The sequence below is a fragment of the Chiloscyllium punctatum genome, chromosome 13, assembly GCF_047496795.1.
Source record: "Chiloscyllium punctatum isolate Juve2018m chromosome 13, sChiPun1.3, whole genome shotgun sequence".
NCBI classification, from domain to species: Eukaryota; Metazoa; Chordata; class Chondrichthyes; order Orectolobiformes; family Hemiscylliidae; genus Chiloscyllium; species Chiloscyllium punctatum.
Window position 1 is genome coordinate 106,627,023 of NC_092751.1, and position 20,286 is coordinate 106,647,308.

Here is a 20,286-nt window from a genome sequence, read left to right on the forward strand (position 1 = left end):
CTTGCAGAGCGGGTGCCACGTCATTCCGCGAAGTGCCAGCACAACATTACATAGAGTTCAGGGTTCACTGTGGATTGTGTTCAGGAGTTCACAGCAAGGGCACAGGGTCAGAATTAAACCACACATGCTGAGAAATTCCATTGCATCGAAAAGAAAGTGGTCTAATGCTGCACAAACGGCGCCACGAAAGGTGAAGCAGGTTCCAATCAGTTGTCAAGCAGCAACCAACCCAACAACAACTTCTGCTCTGTAGAAATAGGAAAGCACCTTGACCCAGCAGCCTCTGCGAGCACGACCTCTGTGGTGTCAACCGAACTTGATGAAGTCGATGTACCGCCTCCCGGCCGACGCCGATTGGCCGGTGTCGTTGCCGGCCTTCAGAACTCTGGCTTTTGATTGGTCAAACTCTCTCGCCCATCATCTCAGGGGCCGTCAGCAGAGTAGGTCGACACGACGCTCCCCGTTCCTCCCCTTCACACGCATGCGTACCACGTCGCGCAGGCCGTACCGGTTCCCAGGGAGAGAGGTGCTGCCGCTACCGATTGTGTGCAGCTTCTTGGACGGGCCGAGAGAAAAAAAACAAACACCCTTCGCTTGTCAGTTGTGACTGCGGACTGAGATGTAACTCGGCAGGTTAGCGGTGGGGGGAAAGCTGCCTGTTGTCGGTGCGCGGGTGTTAGTGTTCCCGGGGGTGGGGGGTTTCTCTACCCCTTCCCGGCTGTGGTAACTAGGCCGCCATCTTGGATGTGTTGGAAATTTACCATCCCCCCGCCCCCCCGCATTAAGTTCTTCCCCTCTCCCCATCCTCCCTAGGCTTCTCCCGTTCACAGTGCAAAGAACTGAAAGCTATACTAACTCAATCTCCTCCCACTTTCCAAAACGAGGATTGGCTCCTAGCAGAGGCCTGACACCCACCAAGGCCTTCATAATTCTTCCCACCTTCCCCCTCCCCCACCCCCAATCCACCCAGCTACTTCCAGCTGGAGTATTGTCTTCCTCCTGTGGGTACAATCCCACAGAAAAAAACACTAGGCCTTGGGGGGCATTCAAGGGATATTTACAGAATGGGACCAAGAACTTCTCTTATGATGAGATTCTCCTTGGAGTCCAGATGTTCAAAGTCATGAAGGTTTCTGATGAAGTAGCCCTATTTTCCCTAACAGAGCAGTTGGTGATCGGCATTCTCCTGAACTGTATGCTTGTGCATTTTTGTTTTGTCCATCTATGCTTATGGAAGACAGTCTCGTGGTGAAATCGATAATCGTATTGAATGACGAAGTGTTCTTGATGCATGCTGTGTTCCCATTGTCTACGTTTCATCCTCCTTTTGGAACTCATTAGGCTCTAGGGCTGCCATCAAATTATCAGACTGGCATAGGTGTATTGTACCAACAGCAATTAGTTTTTGAGCTGATATGATGTCTGCAGGAACATATACCCATGTTCAACCAGTTACCTTGATCCTGACTGCATTTAATGAAAGTTGACGTACACTTGATATTGAAAGCTGGGTTCTGTCCTGAAGAGCAGCTGCAGGCTGGACCAAACTACTAAGTACAATTGATGTTGAGTTTTAGGAAAATGCTGAACAGTTTCCGTAGCCCTTGCTTCCAGAATGTCTGCAGGAACAGTAGCTATTTGTATTTCTATAGTGCTTTTAAGTAGTGTTTATCGCTAGGTGCTTGTTGTGTATTGTTAAAACAAAATTTTATGTTACGTGATGTAAACTGATATAAGGGCAGATTACGAAAGGCTTAGTCAATGAAGTAAATTTTAAGAGTATTTTAGAGGAAGAAAGATATCAGTTTGAAATCGAGATCTCTAGAAAGTTGAAATCTCAGTCAAGATCTTAAAAGTAGTTTAGAATGAGAAATGGATATGAAATACCTTGTTTTCTATGTGAGATTTAACAACAAATATTTCATTTAAAAAAAAACATTTTTCACAATATCAATTTGGCAAAATGTCAATACAAAACAATAATCTGCATTGTTTTGAGATTAATAGTAAGATAGTTCAACCTGATTATATACATAGGATCAAAATGTAGCTGAAGTGACTTGAGCTTAGTACAATCTTAAGGTTGATTAACTGGCTAATATGCACCCAAATGTTTATTGTTTATATCAGTCAATCTTGTCATTTGTTTACAAATGAACCTGGTTTGCTACTTTGACTGCCAGTAGATGAGTAATGGAGGTGACAATACAATCAAAGTGATATTGACACGAGGGTTAATTTGCTACATATTTCAATAACATACCTCCAATAATTGCATTATGTTGTTTAGTAAACTAAAAGCTTAAATCCTGCAGAAAAAGTGGTCCAACTCTGGCTGAAAATAGAAGGTAAAAATAGTACAAGATAAAAGGAATAAGTTTAAAATTTTACCAAAAGAAGTAGTAAGCCTGCAGATTTGGAGGATTTTCGCTGTGATATAGACTGGCCAAGAAATTGACAGAGAGCAAATAGAACATAAGTAAGCTAATGGGTCTCAAAGACAGACTTTTTGAAAGTTGGAATTTTGAAATTTTAAAAAGAAATGAGTGAGAGTAAACCTTGGAGGCAAAGACAGGAGAAATTGTAATTGAAATATGGAAATAGGGTCATTAAGCAAACACTTTGTATTTGTCTGCATGGTGGAAGACATTGAAAACATTCCAGAAATCATGGGGAGCAAAAGATCCAGTGGAAATAAGCAGTTCAGGGACATAATTTCTCCAGCACTATCTTTACAAATAATTAGAATCCCTTCAGGCCCTTCAGCCCAACAAGTCCACACCGAACCTCTGAAGAGTAGCCCACCCAGACCCGTTTTCCTACATTTAACCCCTGACTAATGCACCCAACTTGCATATCCCTGAACACTGTGAAAAATTTAACATGGCCAATCTACAAATCTTTGGATTGTGGGAGGAAACTGGCACAGACACAGGGTGAATGTGCAAACTCCACACAGACGGCAAGTCTGGAATTGAACCTGGGACCTGGCGCTGTGAGGCAGTAGTGCTAACCACTAACCACTTCAAATTGATAAATCCTTTCGATCTTATGGCCTGTATCCTAGCATTTAACTCTAAACAGTTACAGATATTGTAGACACTTCCTGAATTCTCTAGATTTTAAAATATGCCAATAGAATGGAAAGTTGCAGATAATCTGTTATGTGACAATGGAGGTAGTTTGTTGTTTCTTCACTATATCAGTCAGTTCACCCAATATCGGTGTTAAGGGAATAGTAGCTATGGTAACAGGGCACTTGGAGAATCATAATGTTATTATCAAGAGTCAACCTGAGTTTTTGAAAGGGAAGTGGGATTTGACAAATCTCGTTTTTGAGAACATAACTCCTGGTAATCAGAGTCCTGGATGTATTTTTCATGAAATAAAGTATGTAAAAACAGCAGAAATGAGGGCTAAAGGGATTAAAGTTTAAGAATGAAGGAACCTACTATAATTTTATAGGACATGGAGAAACCAAACTTCATGTACCATTTACAGTTTTAATCTTGTTGCCGAAGAGGAAGAGTATATCACCTTTAAGAGAATGCAGCATTGGTTCATTTGGTTGGTTCTTGTGATGAGGGAATTGTGTTAGAGATTGAATAGAGAAGGACTGTATTCTCTGGAATTTAGAGTAGCAGATGATCTTATTGAAAAATGCAAAATACTTAAGGGTCTTGCAGGGAGGATGATTCCCCTGTTTGGAGAGTCCTGAGCTAGGGCCACACACTAAGGATAAGAATTAGCCATTTAAGACTCTGTTGAAGAAAAACTTATTCACTTAAAAGGCTGTAGATATTTCAAAATCTCTCTAAAGTGTCCTAAATGCTCTCTCAATGAATATATTCAAGAAAGAACTTTGGAGATTAAGGGATCTGAGAATAGTGTGGAAATATGGAGCTAAAGGAGATCATGAACTATAATTGTATTGAATGGATTGGGCTTGAAGTGTCAAATAGCCTACTCCTGTCAGACTAGATTGCTGCAATCTTTGGCCTGTTGCAAATCATGCTGGCTGTGCAATGCAATTGAACCCAGTTTTGGGAAGTTGGGTAGAGTTGGTGATTTAAATACAGACTCATACAGCATAGAAACAGGCCCTTGGGCCCACGAGGTTTGTGGTGACCAACAGACACCAAACTGCACTAATCATATTTACCTCCACTTGGTCCATTGCCTCCTATGCCCTGGTGGTTTAAGATGCTGCTTAAATGTTGTGAGAGTACCTGCCTCCATCAACCTGTCAGGTCACACATTCCATATTTCTTCTACCCCGTGGGTGAAAGCATTTTTTCTCAGATTTCCTGTAAAGCACTTACTCCACCTTATTTGTGCCCTCTGGTCTTAAACATATCTACCATAGAGGAAAGATTCTTATAATCTACCCTGTCTATGGCTCTCCATAAGGCTGTGTACTTCAATCTCATTCTCCATCAGCTTCCTCTGCTGCAGAGAAAACAAACCCAGTCTATCCTCATAACTGATACATGCTGGTGAATCTGCTCTGCATCCTCTGCAGTGCAAAAATGTTCTTCGGATAGTGTGGTGACCAAAACTGCACATAGTATTCCAAATGTGGCCTCAACAATCTTTTGTAAAGTTGTAATAAGAGTTCCTTGCTCTTATATTCAAAGCTCTGGCTTTTGAAGGTAAGGATCCTGTCTGCTGCCTTCACCATCCTATCTATCTGAGTTTATACCATCAGTGTTCTATGACTTGTACACCAAGGTCCATTTTTACCTCAGTACTCACCTATCATTCATTGTGTATATCCTTCCCTTGTTAAACCTCCAAAAATGCATTACCTTGCACCCATCAGGATTACATTTTATCTGGCATTGATCTGCTGGTAAATTGGGCAGAGCAATATCAGACTGTGGCCTGAGACTATCCTCCTCACTATCAACGCTTCACTAATTTGCATGTCATCTGCAAACTTGTTAATTAAACCTTTTATATTTGTATTTAAGTTGTTAACGTGTAATAAACAACAATAATTCCAGCACTGATCTCTGTGGTCCAACACTGGGTACCGACTTCCAATCTCAAAAACAACTCTCCATCATCACCATTTGCCTCCTATTTGCAAGCCAGTTTTGGATTCAGTTGACCAACTTCCCTTGGATCCCATGGGCTGTTACCTTTTGAACCAGCCTTCCAGGAAGAACCTTGTCAAAGCCTTTCTGAAGTTTATGTAAACCACATCAACTGCATTACCCTCATCAATATATTTAGTCACCTGTCTGTAAGTTTGCTTGCTGAGCTTGAAAGTTTTGTTATCATCAACCTGAGCAACAAATTTTTTCAAAAAAACTAGCTGCTGTTAACTCAATAGTTTTGGCACGATTTGCTATTTGTTCCACTAATGGCATTTACACTGTGTTCTTTTAGTTCAGGCTTGGCACCATAATTATAATTACTGCAACCAAGGTACTGATTCCCATTGATTCATTAAAAATGATTAATTTGGCCTGTGATCTTGAACTATATTATAATGGAAAACAAAGTGGCATGCAATGATTTTTCAAGACTCTGTTGTAGACTGGCATTAATGTATACACTTTTAGAAACCTACAGGATTTTCCAAAGAGTTTTATGGTGCTCTAAATGTCTTTTCAAGTATTTAGTTTTCAGTAAATTTGGTGTAGTATTTATGGGTTTGACTTAAAAGTGGGTTAACTTTGAGGCATAAATATTTTCATATAATTTTAAGCATAATGCAATGCAACAGTAACAAAGCAAAGAACTAATTCTGCAAAACGGATATTCCTGCACATATGGTTGCAAGAAGGGTGTTACCCTAGTCTGGAGGAGGCTAAATCATGAAGACAACCTCAGAATAAATGGTAGACTGTTTAGGATTGCGATAATGTGGAATTTTTTCACAGTGAGGGTGTAAGTTCTTTGTAGTTCTCTGACCAGAGGGCTGTGAAGATTGTTATTGGGTATATTCAAGACAGATTCTATAATTTTTTTGATATTGACAATGTCAAAGGGATATGGGGCAGTCTCTGGAAATAGACTAAGGCCGTTAGCCATGACCTAGTTGATTGATGAAGCAGATCTGGGGAGTTGATCGTCGGATCTGATCCTGTATCCTGAACTGCACCTACATCATATTTTAACTTTGAAATGTTTACAGAGGTTGTATTTACACTTGATGGTCATACCACCCCATGGTAAATCCAGATCTTGAGTTGGTCTACTATAGTTAACTCCAGTTGTTGCATCTGTGATGATAGTATGGTTTTAAGAAGTACAATTTGTCAATTTTTTGTTATTAGAGATGTTGAGACAGAGGTGAAGAGCAGTCTGTTACAAGCCAATAAAGTAAACATCTTGTCAGGCCTTGCGTATTTTTTTAAAGTTTGAACAATATAAGCAGCATGAATGGGTGTGGTCAGGCTCCACAGGATCATTGTTTTAGTTTAGCTTTCAACAGTTGTCGGAGTTTTGAACTTGGCTGTGGAAGCTGTTATTCCTCTGTTACAGCTAAAAGCTGGAGTTCTATCTGCTGCCAGAATTGCACGTGTGACAATGTCTCTTCCTGAATTTTCCAGCAGTTTGTGTTTTTGTTTATGATTTTGAGCATCTGCAATCTTTCAATTTTTATTTATTCAGTATTTATGGAATGTTACTATTATTGGAAGTGTTTGTTTGCCAATTAATTAATCTATTATTCTGTTAAATTTTCCACTTAGTTATACCAATTCCTCTTCCTTTTGTTTGTATTTTAACTGTACAGTTAGAGTAAAGTGGGTTTTGCTTAAAGCCGAGGAGTGTAACAATCGAATTATATCTGGAACACAGTACCTTACACTTGCCTTCAAATGAGAAAAAGTTAGTGTCTAGGACATTGAAGGGGGCTTGGTCTGGTCCATAACACACCACGAGAGTAAAATTGGTTTGCGGTGATGTCAAATATGCCCTTTCCCTTTGAGACCACTAGGTAATAAACAATATAGTCAATTCTTTCCCCTGGGATTAACCAAGGAATGCCAACACGAAATACTCTGAGCATGTTTGCGAATAGCTATAATGGTATAAGATTGAGGTTAAACTGTACTGTCCATCTTCTACATGCTGAACCCCACACCCAGCATAGGAATACAAAGCAATTTGCATTGTATTTAATTTTAGGTGATATTGATCAAGCTTGAATTAGATTGTAGTAATCATCCCTATTGGATATCCTTGTTTTTATAATCTATAATAATATGGTTATGACTAAGAATGAACTTCTGTTTCCAACTTGAAAAATAATTTGGGTATGTATTTTAATAAATATGTACACACAACTGAATGAAATCCTGTCTTGGCAATTCTTATTAAGTTTCCATTTCATTGTTTGCAGATTCTTCACAATGATCGATAAAAGCATTTATATTGTACAAGGTGAAATAAATAGTGTCGTTGGCGCTATAAAGCGAAATTCAAGATGGACCACTCATACTCCATTGGTAAGTTTTGTTGATGCACTTTCCTTTTTGCTATTGTGGTCGGTTACATTGATGTAGGTTAAATGGTACAAGCGTGACTGATTGCCAAATCTGTTGCAGATGATCTGTGAATTTGATGAAAGCATGGCTGTACTTGACTGCTGGTCAGTGTTTGAGTGTAGGTTGTGTGTTTTTACAAAGAAACATGTCTCTTTCCTGGTGATGCTTGAGAAATGTCGTGAGGATTATTGATGTGTTGTTGTTTAACTGCTAGGATAAAGTGAGGACTGCAGATGCTGGTGATCAGAGTCAAAAAAGCATGGTGCTGGAAAAGGACAGGCGGTCAGGCAGCATCTGAGGAACAGGAGAATTGATGTTTCGAGCATAAGTTCTTCATCAGGAATTCTCAACATGTGGTCGGCTCTTTATTTATCACATTCCTGATGAAGAGCTTGCGCTCAAAACGTTGAGTCTCCTGTTCCTTGGATGCTGTCTGACCAGCTGTGCTTTTCCAGCACCACGCTTTATGACTTTGTTCAAATGCTACCCAGCCACTGGCAATAGGTGAAGAATGAAAACTAAATTTAGAAAGAGTTTCATAATTTAGCCTTTCCAGGATGCTATTTTTCCAGACTGCCCTACATTGCCCAGTATTAGGCAAAACCAAGAGGTTCAGCTGCTGACATTCCAGTGGGTTGAGTGCAACGAGGCAAAACGTCAAGAGCTCACTTGACTTTAAATCACAGCCCATGTTCAAATGCAACAAGACTTTGAGAGTATCCAGGCTTTGCAGAAAAGTGGCAAGTAAGATTGTTGCCACACATATGGCTACCACCAATTAAAGACAGTCCGTCTAGTGCCCTTTGAAATTCAGAAATGTTACTGTCACTGAATTCCCCATTGTCAACGTCCGTAGGTTTACCATTGATTTAAAAACTAGGCTCGCAGTATTAATATAGTGGCTACTAGCCTTCCATGTGGGACCTTGTCAAATACTGAAGTCACATTAACTTCATTACCTTCATCAATATATTTATGATGTAGAGGTACTGGTATGGACAAAGTTAAAAATCAAAATATTTAGTCACTTTTTCAGAAAACTTGTTGCTCATAATTTGGTAGTTTTGGAATCAGTTAATATTTGTTAGCTAGCAGCACTTTATTTATAAGTGCTCAAATTGAAACAATAAAATTATTAAATAAATAAAGAGCTGGCCACATGTTAGTAATACTGCACTAGGTAACACATCTTCTGGCTCCCCAAGCGTGTAAAGCACAAGTAAAGATTGTGATGGAATGCTACCAAACTGCCTGGATGAATGCACCTTCAAAAGCACTCAAGCTTGGTAATACCCAGGACTTGGCAACCTGCTTAATTGGTACCACATTGACAAATAAGTATTCCTTCCTCTACCAACACTCAGTGACAGCAGTGTATATTACCTACAAAATACACTGCCGAAATTTGCTGAAGATCCTGAGATAGCACTTTCTAAACTCACGGCCACTGACATTTCAAAGTACAAAGGCAGCAGATACATGCAAAACCACCACCTGCAAATTCCCCTCCAAGCCTCCCACCTGTTTGATTAGTAAAATATCGTCATTCCTTCAGTGTCGCTGGCTCAAAATCCTCGAGTTCCTTCACGCAGGGCATTGTATTTACATGTGCCTACAGCACATGGACTGCGGCGTTTCAAGAAAGCAGCTTCTGAAAGGCAATTAGGAATGGGCAATAAATACTGAGACGGCAATACAACACCCACAAGTGAATTAACCAAAAAAAAATTAGCATCACTGTGGACAAGCCCGTACTGGATCCAGGATAACTGCTATGCTCAGTGTGTTATTTTGCTATTCTGAGGTATCATCAAGCTAAATCACTGGCATCAAGTGTGACAAAGGAAGAGCTAACATGTTGTCCCAAACACTGAAGGACAGAGGTCACAATACAAAATAGCCACAGGAGAAAGCATACACACAATTAAACCCATTTTTGCTGAAGTTGTATGATTGTCATTATTTTTTCAGTTCTAAAATATTAAATGTCATTCATTTAAATTTATTTCTCAAGTTTGAGAGTTGAAATCTGCATATCAACTGAAGCTTCTTTGGTTTGGTTAATTCCTAGTTTTCCAACCTTATCTTTGCTGGGAGCAGTGAAGAGAATAGTTCAAGTAACTTTGTGTTCATATTATCTATTTAGCATTGCAAGATAGAAATTTCTTCAGGGTACACTGTTCTTTTATGTCACCCCTCTACAACTTCTTAGCTACTTGCTCTTTTTGTTGTGGAGTTTCTGTCGGCCTTCGCTGTGTCATTAAATAGAACATCTTCCATGTTTGTGCCTGGGCCCAATGTATTGGCAACTATCACACCATATGCAATCTCAGAAGTGCATCTGATTCTATCTTCATCTGAAAGGCACTGATTTCAGCAGAAACTGCTAAACTAGAAGTTGCTTTTGTCCTTTCTGTCCTTATTGACAGTTGTTACGTTCCAAATGATTGTATTGCAAGGCAGCCTGCCAATGTGGGTTATGAATTTCTTTGGATTCTTGTATACCATTGCAAACTCAGTAACGAACATGTTTATTAATTTTCTAATAAAACTTCATAAATGTTTCTCGTGTGGGCAATAATTCTTTAGCAGGATGTATTTAGGAAGATTCATTTTTCTGAATGACAGATTCTTAACTTGTATGTTGCATGACTGTTCATGGCAACATCTAATTTTCCAGCTCTTCTTCATCACATTGTCAGTAAATAACAGTAACATTGCTGGCACTGTAGGGTACCAAGAAGAGGCTAGGTACTCGAATGCTGAAAGAGGGAGAATTGTTAGGATGTACCAGAGCATTGAACAGATTTGATGTTTTGGGCATAAGCCTGATTCCTGAAGAGGGGCTTATGCCCGAAACTTCGATTCTCCTGTTCCTTGGATGCTGCCTGACCTGCTGCGCTTTTCCAGCAACACATTTTCAGCATTGAACAGATTTGCCTGATTCTGGCTACAGAAGGGTGTGGGGAGCAACCATAATGTTTCATCGGAGTGTTACCTTTTTTAAAAAGATGAGTGCAAAGAAATACAAGCTAGTGAGTCTGTTGTGATTAGAAATTTTTATTGATAAAGAAACCGATTACTTCTCAGATTTAAACTGTAATTGTCATGAACAGGAGCCGTCTGGTTCTGCAAATTTCTTGTTTAAAAGTCTGTGTTTACAGTTCTCAGTCTGGAACATGTGCTTGAGTGAGATAAAAAAAAATGTTTCTGATGGAGTTGTGAAAAGTTTCTGCTTCCCTTATTTTTAGATTGTTGTTTGTAACAATTATAATCATTCAGTATAATTGTGTTCATTGTTTGAGGACATATTCTCAAGCCATCCCTTATGCATGCTGGGAAGTATGTGCCATTGCCTGTGCCATGCTTAGCAAAAGATTGATAGAGAGCTCCTACCCCCTGCTGGCTGAAAGCTAATGTTTGGAGAAGTTTAGAATTTTTTTCAGAAATGTTAGTGACTCATTCAAATCCAAGCTCATGTTGAGTTCTTTAAAATGTAAACTTACATTGTGATACATTCTTCTACAAACTGTAATGAAAAAGAAATCTTCATATCTGTCCATTTAGAAATGTTCTGGTACATCCAATGATCTTTATTACCAAGCATAACTAGAAAAATAGCAAGCAGAAACATTTTGCCCATTGACTCTGCTCCACCATTTAGCATTATCATGGTTGAACCTCTATCTCATCACCATACTCCTGTTCTTTCCCTGTACTTCTTTACACCTTTAGAATCCAGTAATTTATCAATTTCTTTCTTAACCATATTTGCTAACTTGGCCTCCACAGGCATCTGTGATAGGGAATTCCACAGGTTCACTATCCTCTGACAAATTTCTTATGCCAGTCCAAAATGGCCGATTTGAGTATGCTGAGACCATGGCCATTTGCTTTGGATACCCCCAGGCAGGGGAAATGACATCCCTGCATTCAGTTTCTCTAGTCCTGTCAGAATTTTAACATTTCAATGCAATCACCCTTCTTTCCTTTGAGCTCCAGTAAGTACAGGCCCAGTCAACTGAATCTCTCCTCATTTGACAAACATGCTATCCCCGGGAATCAATTTCGTGAACCTTTGCTGCAAACCTTCTGTTGCAGTTATGTTTTGGATAAGGAGACTAACAGTATTCAGATATGATCTCACCAAGGCCTTGTACAGCCGTAGTACGACTTCGTTGCTTCCATACTCAAACCGTCTTGCAATAAAGTTCAACGCATCATTTACCTTCCTAACTGCTTGCTGCACCTTGATGCTCGTTTTCTGGTATACAGGGACATTTGTACACTAATCTTTCCCACTGTATCACTATTTAAATAATACTCGGCTGTGCTTTTTGTTCTGTCAAAATGGCAACTTCACACTCCTCCATGTTACACTGCTGTGAATTTGTCGACACACTCAATTTTTCTTAATCCCCTTGAAGTCTGTTTATATTCCCCTTAGCACACACAGCCCGACTTAGTTTTGTGCTATTAACTTACTTCGGAATTTATTCCTTGTTTATTTTTTGCGTTTATTTATTATTTCAGTGGAATTTTAAATTGTTGATTCTTTTAAAAAAAGTCTGATTTTACAGGTTAATATTGAACAGTTCAAAAACAGGAAATGGTGGAAGGTTACAACGGGATCTTGATCAGATGGGCCAATGGGCTGAGAAGTAGCGGATGGAGTTTACTTTAGAAAAATGCGAGGTGCTGCATTTGGGAAAGCAAATCTTAGCAGGACTTATACACTTAATGCTAAAGTCCTTGGGAATGTTGCTGAACAAAGAGACCTTGGAGTGCCGGTTCATAGCTCCTTGAAAGTGGAGTCGCAGGTAGATAGGATAGTGAAGAAGGCGTTTGGTATTCTTTCCTTTATTGGTCAGAGTATTGAGTACAGGAGTTGGGAGGTCATGTTGCAGCTGTACTGGGCATTAGTTAGGCCAGTGTTGGAATATGGCGTGCAGTTGTGGTCTCCTTCCTATTGGAAGGATTTTGTGAAACTTGAAAGCGTTCTGAAAAGATTTACAGGGATGTTGCCAGGGTTGGAGGATTTGATCTATAGGGAGAGATTGAGTAGGCTAGAGCTGTTTTCCCTTGAGCGTCGAGACTGAGAGATGATCTCATAGAAGTTTATAAAAAAGAGGGGTATGGATAGGATAAATAGCCAAAGTCTTTTCCCTGGGGTGGTGGAATTCAGAACGAGAGGACATAGGTTTAGGGTGAGAGGGGAAAGATATAAAAGAGACCTAAGGGGCAACTTTTTCATGCAGAGTGTGATATGTGTATGGAAAGAGCTGCCAGAGGGAGTGATGGAGGCTAGTACAATTGCAACATTTAAAAGGCATTTGGATGGGTATATGAATAGGAAGGGTTTGGAGCGATATGGGCCAAGTGCTGGAGGTGGGTCTTGATTGGGTTGGGATATCTGGTTGGCATGGACAAGCTGGACTGAAGGGTCTGTTTTCCGTGCTGTATATCTCTATGACTGTACGACTCTATATCAAGCAACATTTGAGGAGAGAGAAAAACAAGTGTTAACATCTCATAGGATGCTATACTGAGTATTTCCAGCAGTTTTTATTATTTCAGATTTCCGGCATCTTAGTTTTTTTATATTAGTCCAAAGTGAGAAATTTAGTGACTATTATTTCATTTAAGGGATTGCTAATTTCTGGTTAATCAGGCTGGGTGCTGGTAGGTGGGACTAGATTGGGTTGGAGTATCTGGGCGGGTTGGACCAAAGGGTTTGTTTCCATGCTGTGCATCTCTATGACTCTATGATTCTATGTTGGTGCAGATAATAGAGAGAGTGAAAGTCTCTTGGGTGAACTGCTGCAAAGTGGTTTGAATGGCCACCAGAATACAATATCAGAAAATGTAATAAAGATGTTTAGTGATAAGCCAAGTGTGCCAGCAATGCTCTTAAGCTTGTGAATGGTAACCCAGTACATTGAAAAGACAATTTCTCCAAGGCTAAAAATTGGAATTGCTTTTATTTATTTTGTGGAGAGATTCTCAAACGTTTACCACTTCAACTCCAGAATAAGTAAGAGTTAATTTTAATCACCAAAGTAAATGCTTTCAGCGCAATTAGCACTGAAATATTTCTATATGGAGCCATTTATTATCTGTTTGCTTTTGGTTGTTTTTCATGTCTGTCTTGGTTGGAATTTCTGTTCCTTGATGTTAAATCAGTTAACTTGTTGTTACGTTACTGTCTAGGAATTATGTACTGCATTCTTTTAACTGATAAATGTTTTTAAAATTTGTTTCTTTTGCTTTTAAAATATTTATTCCGTGTTACATTGTGAATTTTTTTCTATTGGTTTCTTGTGTAGGTACCCTTCTGTGTTAAACTTGGTTTCCTAATATCTTTGATCCTCTGAGCTATGACTTATTTGCAGTACTTGATATATGGGTTAAGGTGATGAGTCCTATTATGAAGTTGTAGGTGTACTGTACCTTTGAGAGAGTGAAAGCTGGCAAGGACTCAACAGCACAGTGTGCTGAAAAATTTAAAAATGGAACATTTGGCTGGGAAACAAATAGCTGAACTGTTGATATAGTACACAACAAATCCAAATGTGGCCAATCAGTTTAACTTATGCCCCAAGGTACCAAAATCCAATCGAATTTGAATTTTACTGTTTTGACAACATCAAACCAACGATACGATCTGATGTTTTAGGATATAAAAATCAGGCATTTTGAACAGTTAGCCGAGCAGCAAAGAGCACCAACAAACTCAGACTACCCGCTGATTCGCTGTTTTGAAAGGTACCTGTTCGTATGAAATCTGTGCAGCAGAAGACTGAAGAAAAGGGTCAGAAAAATCTAGAGAGGAGACTACAAAGGGAAGACTCACAGCTGGCTGGTTTTTGAATTTTTTTTGTAAATCGTTAATCAGAGGGTTTAATCAGATCAGTATAGTGTTGTAGAGTGGGAGGTAGATAAATTGATCAGACAGAGGAGGTATGCAGTGTAGATAGTTGTTGTTTACTGTTCTTTATTTTTGGAGTTAAAGAATAAATTGTTACATTTTTCTTTAAATAATGGGGTTTTTCACTCAGACTTTTATGGATTATGAGGCAAGGTGAACTTTTCTGTTTGTCCAGTTTAAATTAGCAGAAGGGTTAACCCCATGTCGTAACAGTCTCAGTCCCGAGGATCCCAAATCTGGCCTAGTCTGGTTTCTGCACAAGTGTTCTTTCCAACAAGTATCATAGTGCTAGACTGCATTAATTGTTTGGAAATTTATTTGTTGGTATTTTAACTATAGGGTCTAAAAATGAAGGTGAGAATTAGCTGAGTGAACCTCTCCAGTATATCGATGTGGCCACATTGTGAAATGAATCAGAAGATGCTAGCTTTTCTCAGCTGCCCTTTCTAGGTCATGGCTTTTTCAGTTTTTTTTTACTGCTTTGTTTTCCATCTTCCATGCTGCTGCAGGCTGCTTTACTTGGGGAGAGCAAAACAACAAGGCCGTGTCAGGTATGTCATAGTTTTTACTGTGATGTATCTGCTGCGTGCTGTTATTTGACTGTAGCATCAGCCGGGTGCTGATTTTTTTTTCTCACATCACTTTTATGTCATGTGGCTCATTTGAAAACTAACATGGTATTGTTAGAACTAATGTTGTTTATCACGGGAGGTGTATTCAGCTATTGTTGGATTAGAATACTTCCTCTGATACATGATCATTATGTGGAACCAGCAAATGAAAGTCGTTTCACTAAATTTTGAAAAAGCGCACTCTCTGGATGTCTTGAACTAATTACTCCCAACTGCCACTTCCATATCCATATTCCACAATTGTTTTACAGTAATTACTGCTCAGTGATATTTTCAATCTTTTAGAATGCATGTGCAGACTTTTGTTATAGTGAAGGTACAATTATATTAATTCCGTCATTACTAGTGTATTAACCCCAAGGAAAAAAAAATTCTGCTGTAGAAATATTAACAGTATATTTTTGGAGTTTTTGATAATGTGGTTCAGTATTCACCTTTCACACTGAGGATTTTGGTCTGAAAGTGACTTGACTCATGGTGACAGATCTGCATCTGTGCACGAGGTGTTTAATACAAAGAAAGTGGAGATAAGAATCAGCAATTCGGATTCTAGAGCACTTTCTGACATTTGGTGAGGTCGCGGTTGATCTGTTTCCTAAGTCCAACCATCTACCTTGGACCAATTGCCTTAAAATCCTGAGCTAGCAAAAATCTATTAGTCTAGGATAAAAAATAGTAACATATCAACTGTTGTCTTTTTGTTTCAACTCATCGAGCACAAAAGTTACAGTTACATTGCAATATAGATTATTTGGGTTTATGTGCTTTATCCACGAAAATTAAGCACAGATAATTTTTCAGAAACTTGGCAATGTTGGCAGCATCATTTCAGAGACCACAACTTCGTCATAGAGATGTACAGCATGGAAACAGACCCTTCGGTCCAACCTGTCCATATCAAAAAGATAACCCAACCCAATCTAGTCCCACCTGCCAGCACCTGGCCCATATCCCTCCAAACCCTTCCTATTCATATATCCATCCAAATGCCTCTTAAATGTTGCAATTGTACCAGCCTCCACCACTTCCTCAGGCAGATCATTCCATGCACGTACCACCCTCGGTGTGAAAAAGTTGCCCCGAAGGGCTTCTTTGTATTTTTCCCCTCTCACCTTAAACCTATGCCCTCTAGTTCTGGACTCCCCGACCCCAGGGAAAAGACTTTGTCTACTTATCCTATCCATGCCCCTCATAATTTTATAAACCTCTGTCAGGTCACCCTTCTGCCTCCGAGCTCCAGGGAAAACAAATCCAGCCTGTTCAGCACCTCTCTGTAGCTCAAATCCTCCAACCCTGGCAACATTCTTGTGAATCTTTTCTGAACCCTTTCAAGTTTCACAACATCTTTTTGATAGGAAGGAGACCAGGATTGCACGCAATATTCCAAAAATGGCCTGACCAATGTCCTGTACAGCCGCATCATGACTTCCCAACACCTGTACTCAATACTCTGACCAATAAAGGAAAACATACCAAACTCCTTCTTCACTGTTCGCCGAGCTGGGGATTTGTCTTGCAAACGTTTTGTCCCCTGTCTAGGTGACATCCTCAGTGCTTGGGAGCCTCCTGTGAAGCGCTTCTGTGCTGTTTCCTCCGGCATTTATAGTGGCCTGTCTCTGCTGCTTCCGGTTGTCAGTTCCAGCTGTCCGCTGTAGTGGCCGGTATATTGGGTCCGGGTCGATGTGTTTGTTGATAGTCTGTGGATGAGTGCCATGCCTCTAGGAATTCCCTGGCTGTTCTTTGTTTGGCTTGCCCTATAATGGTAGTGTTGTCCCAGTCGAATTCATGTTGCTTGTCGTCTGTGTGTGTGGCTACTAAGGATAGCTGGTCGTGTCGTTTCGTGGCTAGTTGGTGTTCATGGACACGGATCGTTAGCTGTCTTCCTATTTGTCCTATGTAGTGTTTGGTTTTGCAAGGACTGCACAAATGTAGTGTACAAAATCCCACTTTACCATTAAGTGTAGAAGTCCTGCTAAGATTTGCTTTCCCAAAATGCAGCACCTCGCATTTACCTGAATTAAACTCCATCTGCCACTTCTCAGCCCAATGGCACATATGGTCCAGATCCTGTGGTAATCTGAGGTAACCCTCTTCACTGTCCACGCTGCCTCCAATTTTGGTGTTATCTGCAAACTTACTAACTGTAGGTCTTATGCTCGCATCCAAATCATTTATGTAAATGACAAAGTAGAGGACCCAGCACCAATCCTTGTGGCACTCCACTGGTCACAGGCTTCCAGTCTGAAGAACAACCCTCCACCACCACCCTCTGTCTTCTACCTTTGAGCCAGTTCTGTATCCAAATGCTGAGTTCTCCCTGTATTCCGTGAGATCTAACCTTGCTAATCAGTCTCTCATTGGGAACCTTGTCGTACGCCTTACTGAAGTCCATATAGATCACATCTACCGCTCTGCCCTCATCAGTCCGTTTTGTTACTTCAAAAAATTCAATCAAGTTTGTGAGACATGATTTCCCACGCCCAAAGCCATGTTGACTATCCCTAATCAGTCCTTGCCTTTCCAAATACATGTATATCCTGTCCCTCAGGATTTCCTTCGACATCTTGCCCACCACAGACGTCAGGCTCACTGGTCTATAGTTCCTGGCTTGTCCTGACCACCCTTCTTAAACAGTGGCACCGTGTTAGTCAAGCTCCAGTCTTCCAGCACCTCACCTGTAACTATCAATAATACAAATATCTCAGCAAGAGGCCCAGCAATCACTTCTCTAGCTTTCCACATAGTTCTAGGGTACACCTGATCAGGTTCTGGGCATTAATCCACTTTTATGCGTTTCAAGATATTCAGCACTTCCTTCTCTGTAATATGGACATTTTGTAAGGTTTGTATAACCTTCTCACATGCACATGGAATCTTCAACATGCTCACTATGGTGGTAGTAATAATGGCACTGCGAGTAGAAGATAGTGGTATGGAAATTCTGGTGAGTGGTTTCTTGGAATAATGATTGAATTGGTATTGATGGATAAACTGGCCACTTCATGACAATATGACATTGTGTTGTGAAAAAAAGATCCTGAGCTTGTTCCTACTTTTTGATTGCATTCACCTAGCATTGCTCCTAGTGTAATGCTTTTTCAGAAAGATTCCCATTGAATACTTTGATTGCATTTATAAATGTAAATGGATCTGTCTTCAAAATTGCCATGAATTCCTCTAAATCGTTATGATCATTCCTAAATTATCATTTTGACTTCATTTTCATCTACTCTGTTTTGAGCAGAGAAAGTTCAATTCTGACTGGAGTAGTTCACTCAGTGAGGCTACTTGGTGTTTATGCATTTGCAATGCAACATTTTTTTTAAAGCAGTAATTTCCCTATGAAGCATTAATAGCCATGCCTACATTGAGTACCAGACAAGGGCTCAGAAAATATTGCCCCTAAATTGAACGTGGTTTCAGACTTTGTTGCAGCAAGTTTAGCATTTGCTGGTGTCATTGCTGTGTGGGGTTTTTTAAGTCTTGCACCATGTTGTATTTAGTTTACAGTGAAGCATCCAAAGTTGGAACTCATTAATCTCTGAGATGGAAGTCAAATATATTGCGGTTCACCCTTAATTTTAGCTAGAATTTACACTGCATTGTCCAGAAGAGAATTAGGACTAAGACCATAAATTTTTAAAATATATTTTGTTCACGGAATGTGGGCATTGTTGGCCAGCATTGATTGCCAATCATAATTGCCTAGCATGTAGATGAGAGTCAATCACAGTGCTGTGGGTGTGGAGTCACATTGTAGGCTAGACCAGGCTATGATGGCAGGACGTTAGTGAACCAGATAGAATTCTCCATCTGGTTTTATGGTCGTCATTAAACTCTTAATTTGAGGTTTCTACTGAATTCAAATGCCACTAACTGACATGGTGGGTCATGAACCTGGTCCCATGAACGTTTCATGGGTTTCGGGATTATTTGGCCATGGCCTCCCCAGTGATTTCTGATCCCTCCCCTTTCAGATGATTGGGCTTTTTGAAGAAATGTCAGAGGATTATTGAAGGCACAATGGTGCATGTTATGTATATGGGCTTCAATGATGCATTCTACATGGTAGACTGGTTAACAAGGTTAAATCACATAGAATGCAGGGTGAACTAGGCATTTGGATATAAAATTGATAGAAGGCAGGAGACAGAGCCAAATGGTGGAGGGTTTCCCTTCAGACTGGAGGCCTATGTCCAGCAGTGTGCCTCAGGGAAATGTGCTGGGTCCACTACTGTTTATCATTTATATAAAATGATTTTGATCTAAATGTAAGCGACATAATTAGTAAATTTGCAGGTGACACCAAAATTGGTGGTGTTGTGGACAACGAAGAAGGTTACCTCATTAAAACAGGACCTTGATCAGATGGCCCAGTGGGCTGAGGAGTGGCAGATGGAGTTTCATCTTGATATATGAGGTGCTACATTTTGGTAGAGACTTCCAGGGCAGGACTTGTTGACCCCCTATCATAAAGTCCTAGAGAGTGTTGCAGAACAAAGACCATGGAATGCAGGTTCATAGTTCCTCGAAAGTGACAGGTTAGTGAAGAACGCGTTTGTACGCTTGTCGTTATTGGTCATTGCATTGAATACAGGAGTTGGGAGGTCAGATTTTGGCTGTACAGGCCATACCACTTTTGGAATACAGTGTTCAATTCTAGTCTCTCTGCTATCGGAAAGATGCTGTTAAATTTGAAAGGGTTCAGGAAAGGTTTAGGAAGAAGTTGCCAGGATTGGAGGGTTTGAGCGACTGAGTAGGCTGAGGCTATTCTCTCTGGAGTGTCAGAGGCTAAGGGATGACCTTAGAGATTTATAAAATTGTGAGGGGCATGGATAGAGTGAATAGTCAAGGTCTTTTTCCCATTGTGGTGGAGTGCAAAACTGGAGAGCATAGATATAAGGTGAGTGGGGAAAGATTTAAAAGGATATAACGGCAACTTCTTCCATGCAGAGGGTTGTACATGTATGGAATAAGCTGTCAGAGGAAGTGGCGACGATTGGCATAATTACAACATTTAAAACTCATCTGGATGGTTATATGAATAGGAAGCATATGGAAGGATATGTGCCAAATTCTGGCAAATAGGAGGAAATGAATTTAGAATGTCTGGTCGGCATGGACGAGTTGGACCGAAGGATCTCTTTCCACGCTGTACATAGCAGAAGTAGGCCATTCACCCAAGTCTGGTCCATCATTCAATGAGATCATATTTGATCTGATA

The 20,286-nt window shown here is 40.1% G+C and overlaps 1 protein-coding gene across 7 annotated transcripts in view; it reads left to right on the forward strand.

The window, feature by feature from the left end:
• The first annotated feature begins 462 nt into the window (after window positions 1–462).
• Window positions 463–20,286, forward strand: part of gbf1 (golgi brefeldin A resistant guanine nucleotide exchange factor 1) — a 254,996-nt gene continuing 235,172 nt past the window's right edge. For 6 of the 7 annotated variants that reach the window (XM_072583554.1, XM_072583556.1, XM_072583558.1 and 3 more), the window contains exons 1-2: window positions 463–633; window positions 7,358–7,463. In XM_072583554.1, coding sequence (XP_072439655.1) covers window positions 7,368–7,463 — 96 coding nt within the window. In that variant the 5' untranslated portion in view covers window positions 463–633; window positions 7,358–7,367. Of the gene's footprint in view, window positions 634–7,357; window positions 7,464–20,286 lie in introns of those variants that run through there. The other variant, XM_072583559.1, reaches the window with a different exon arrangement.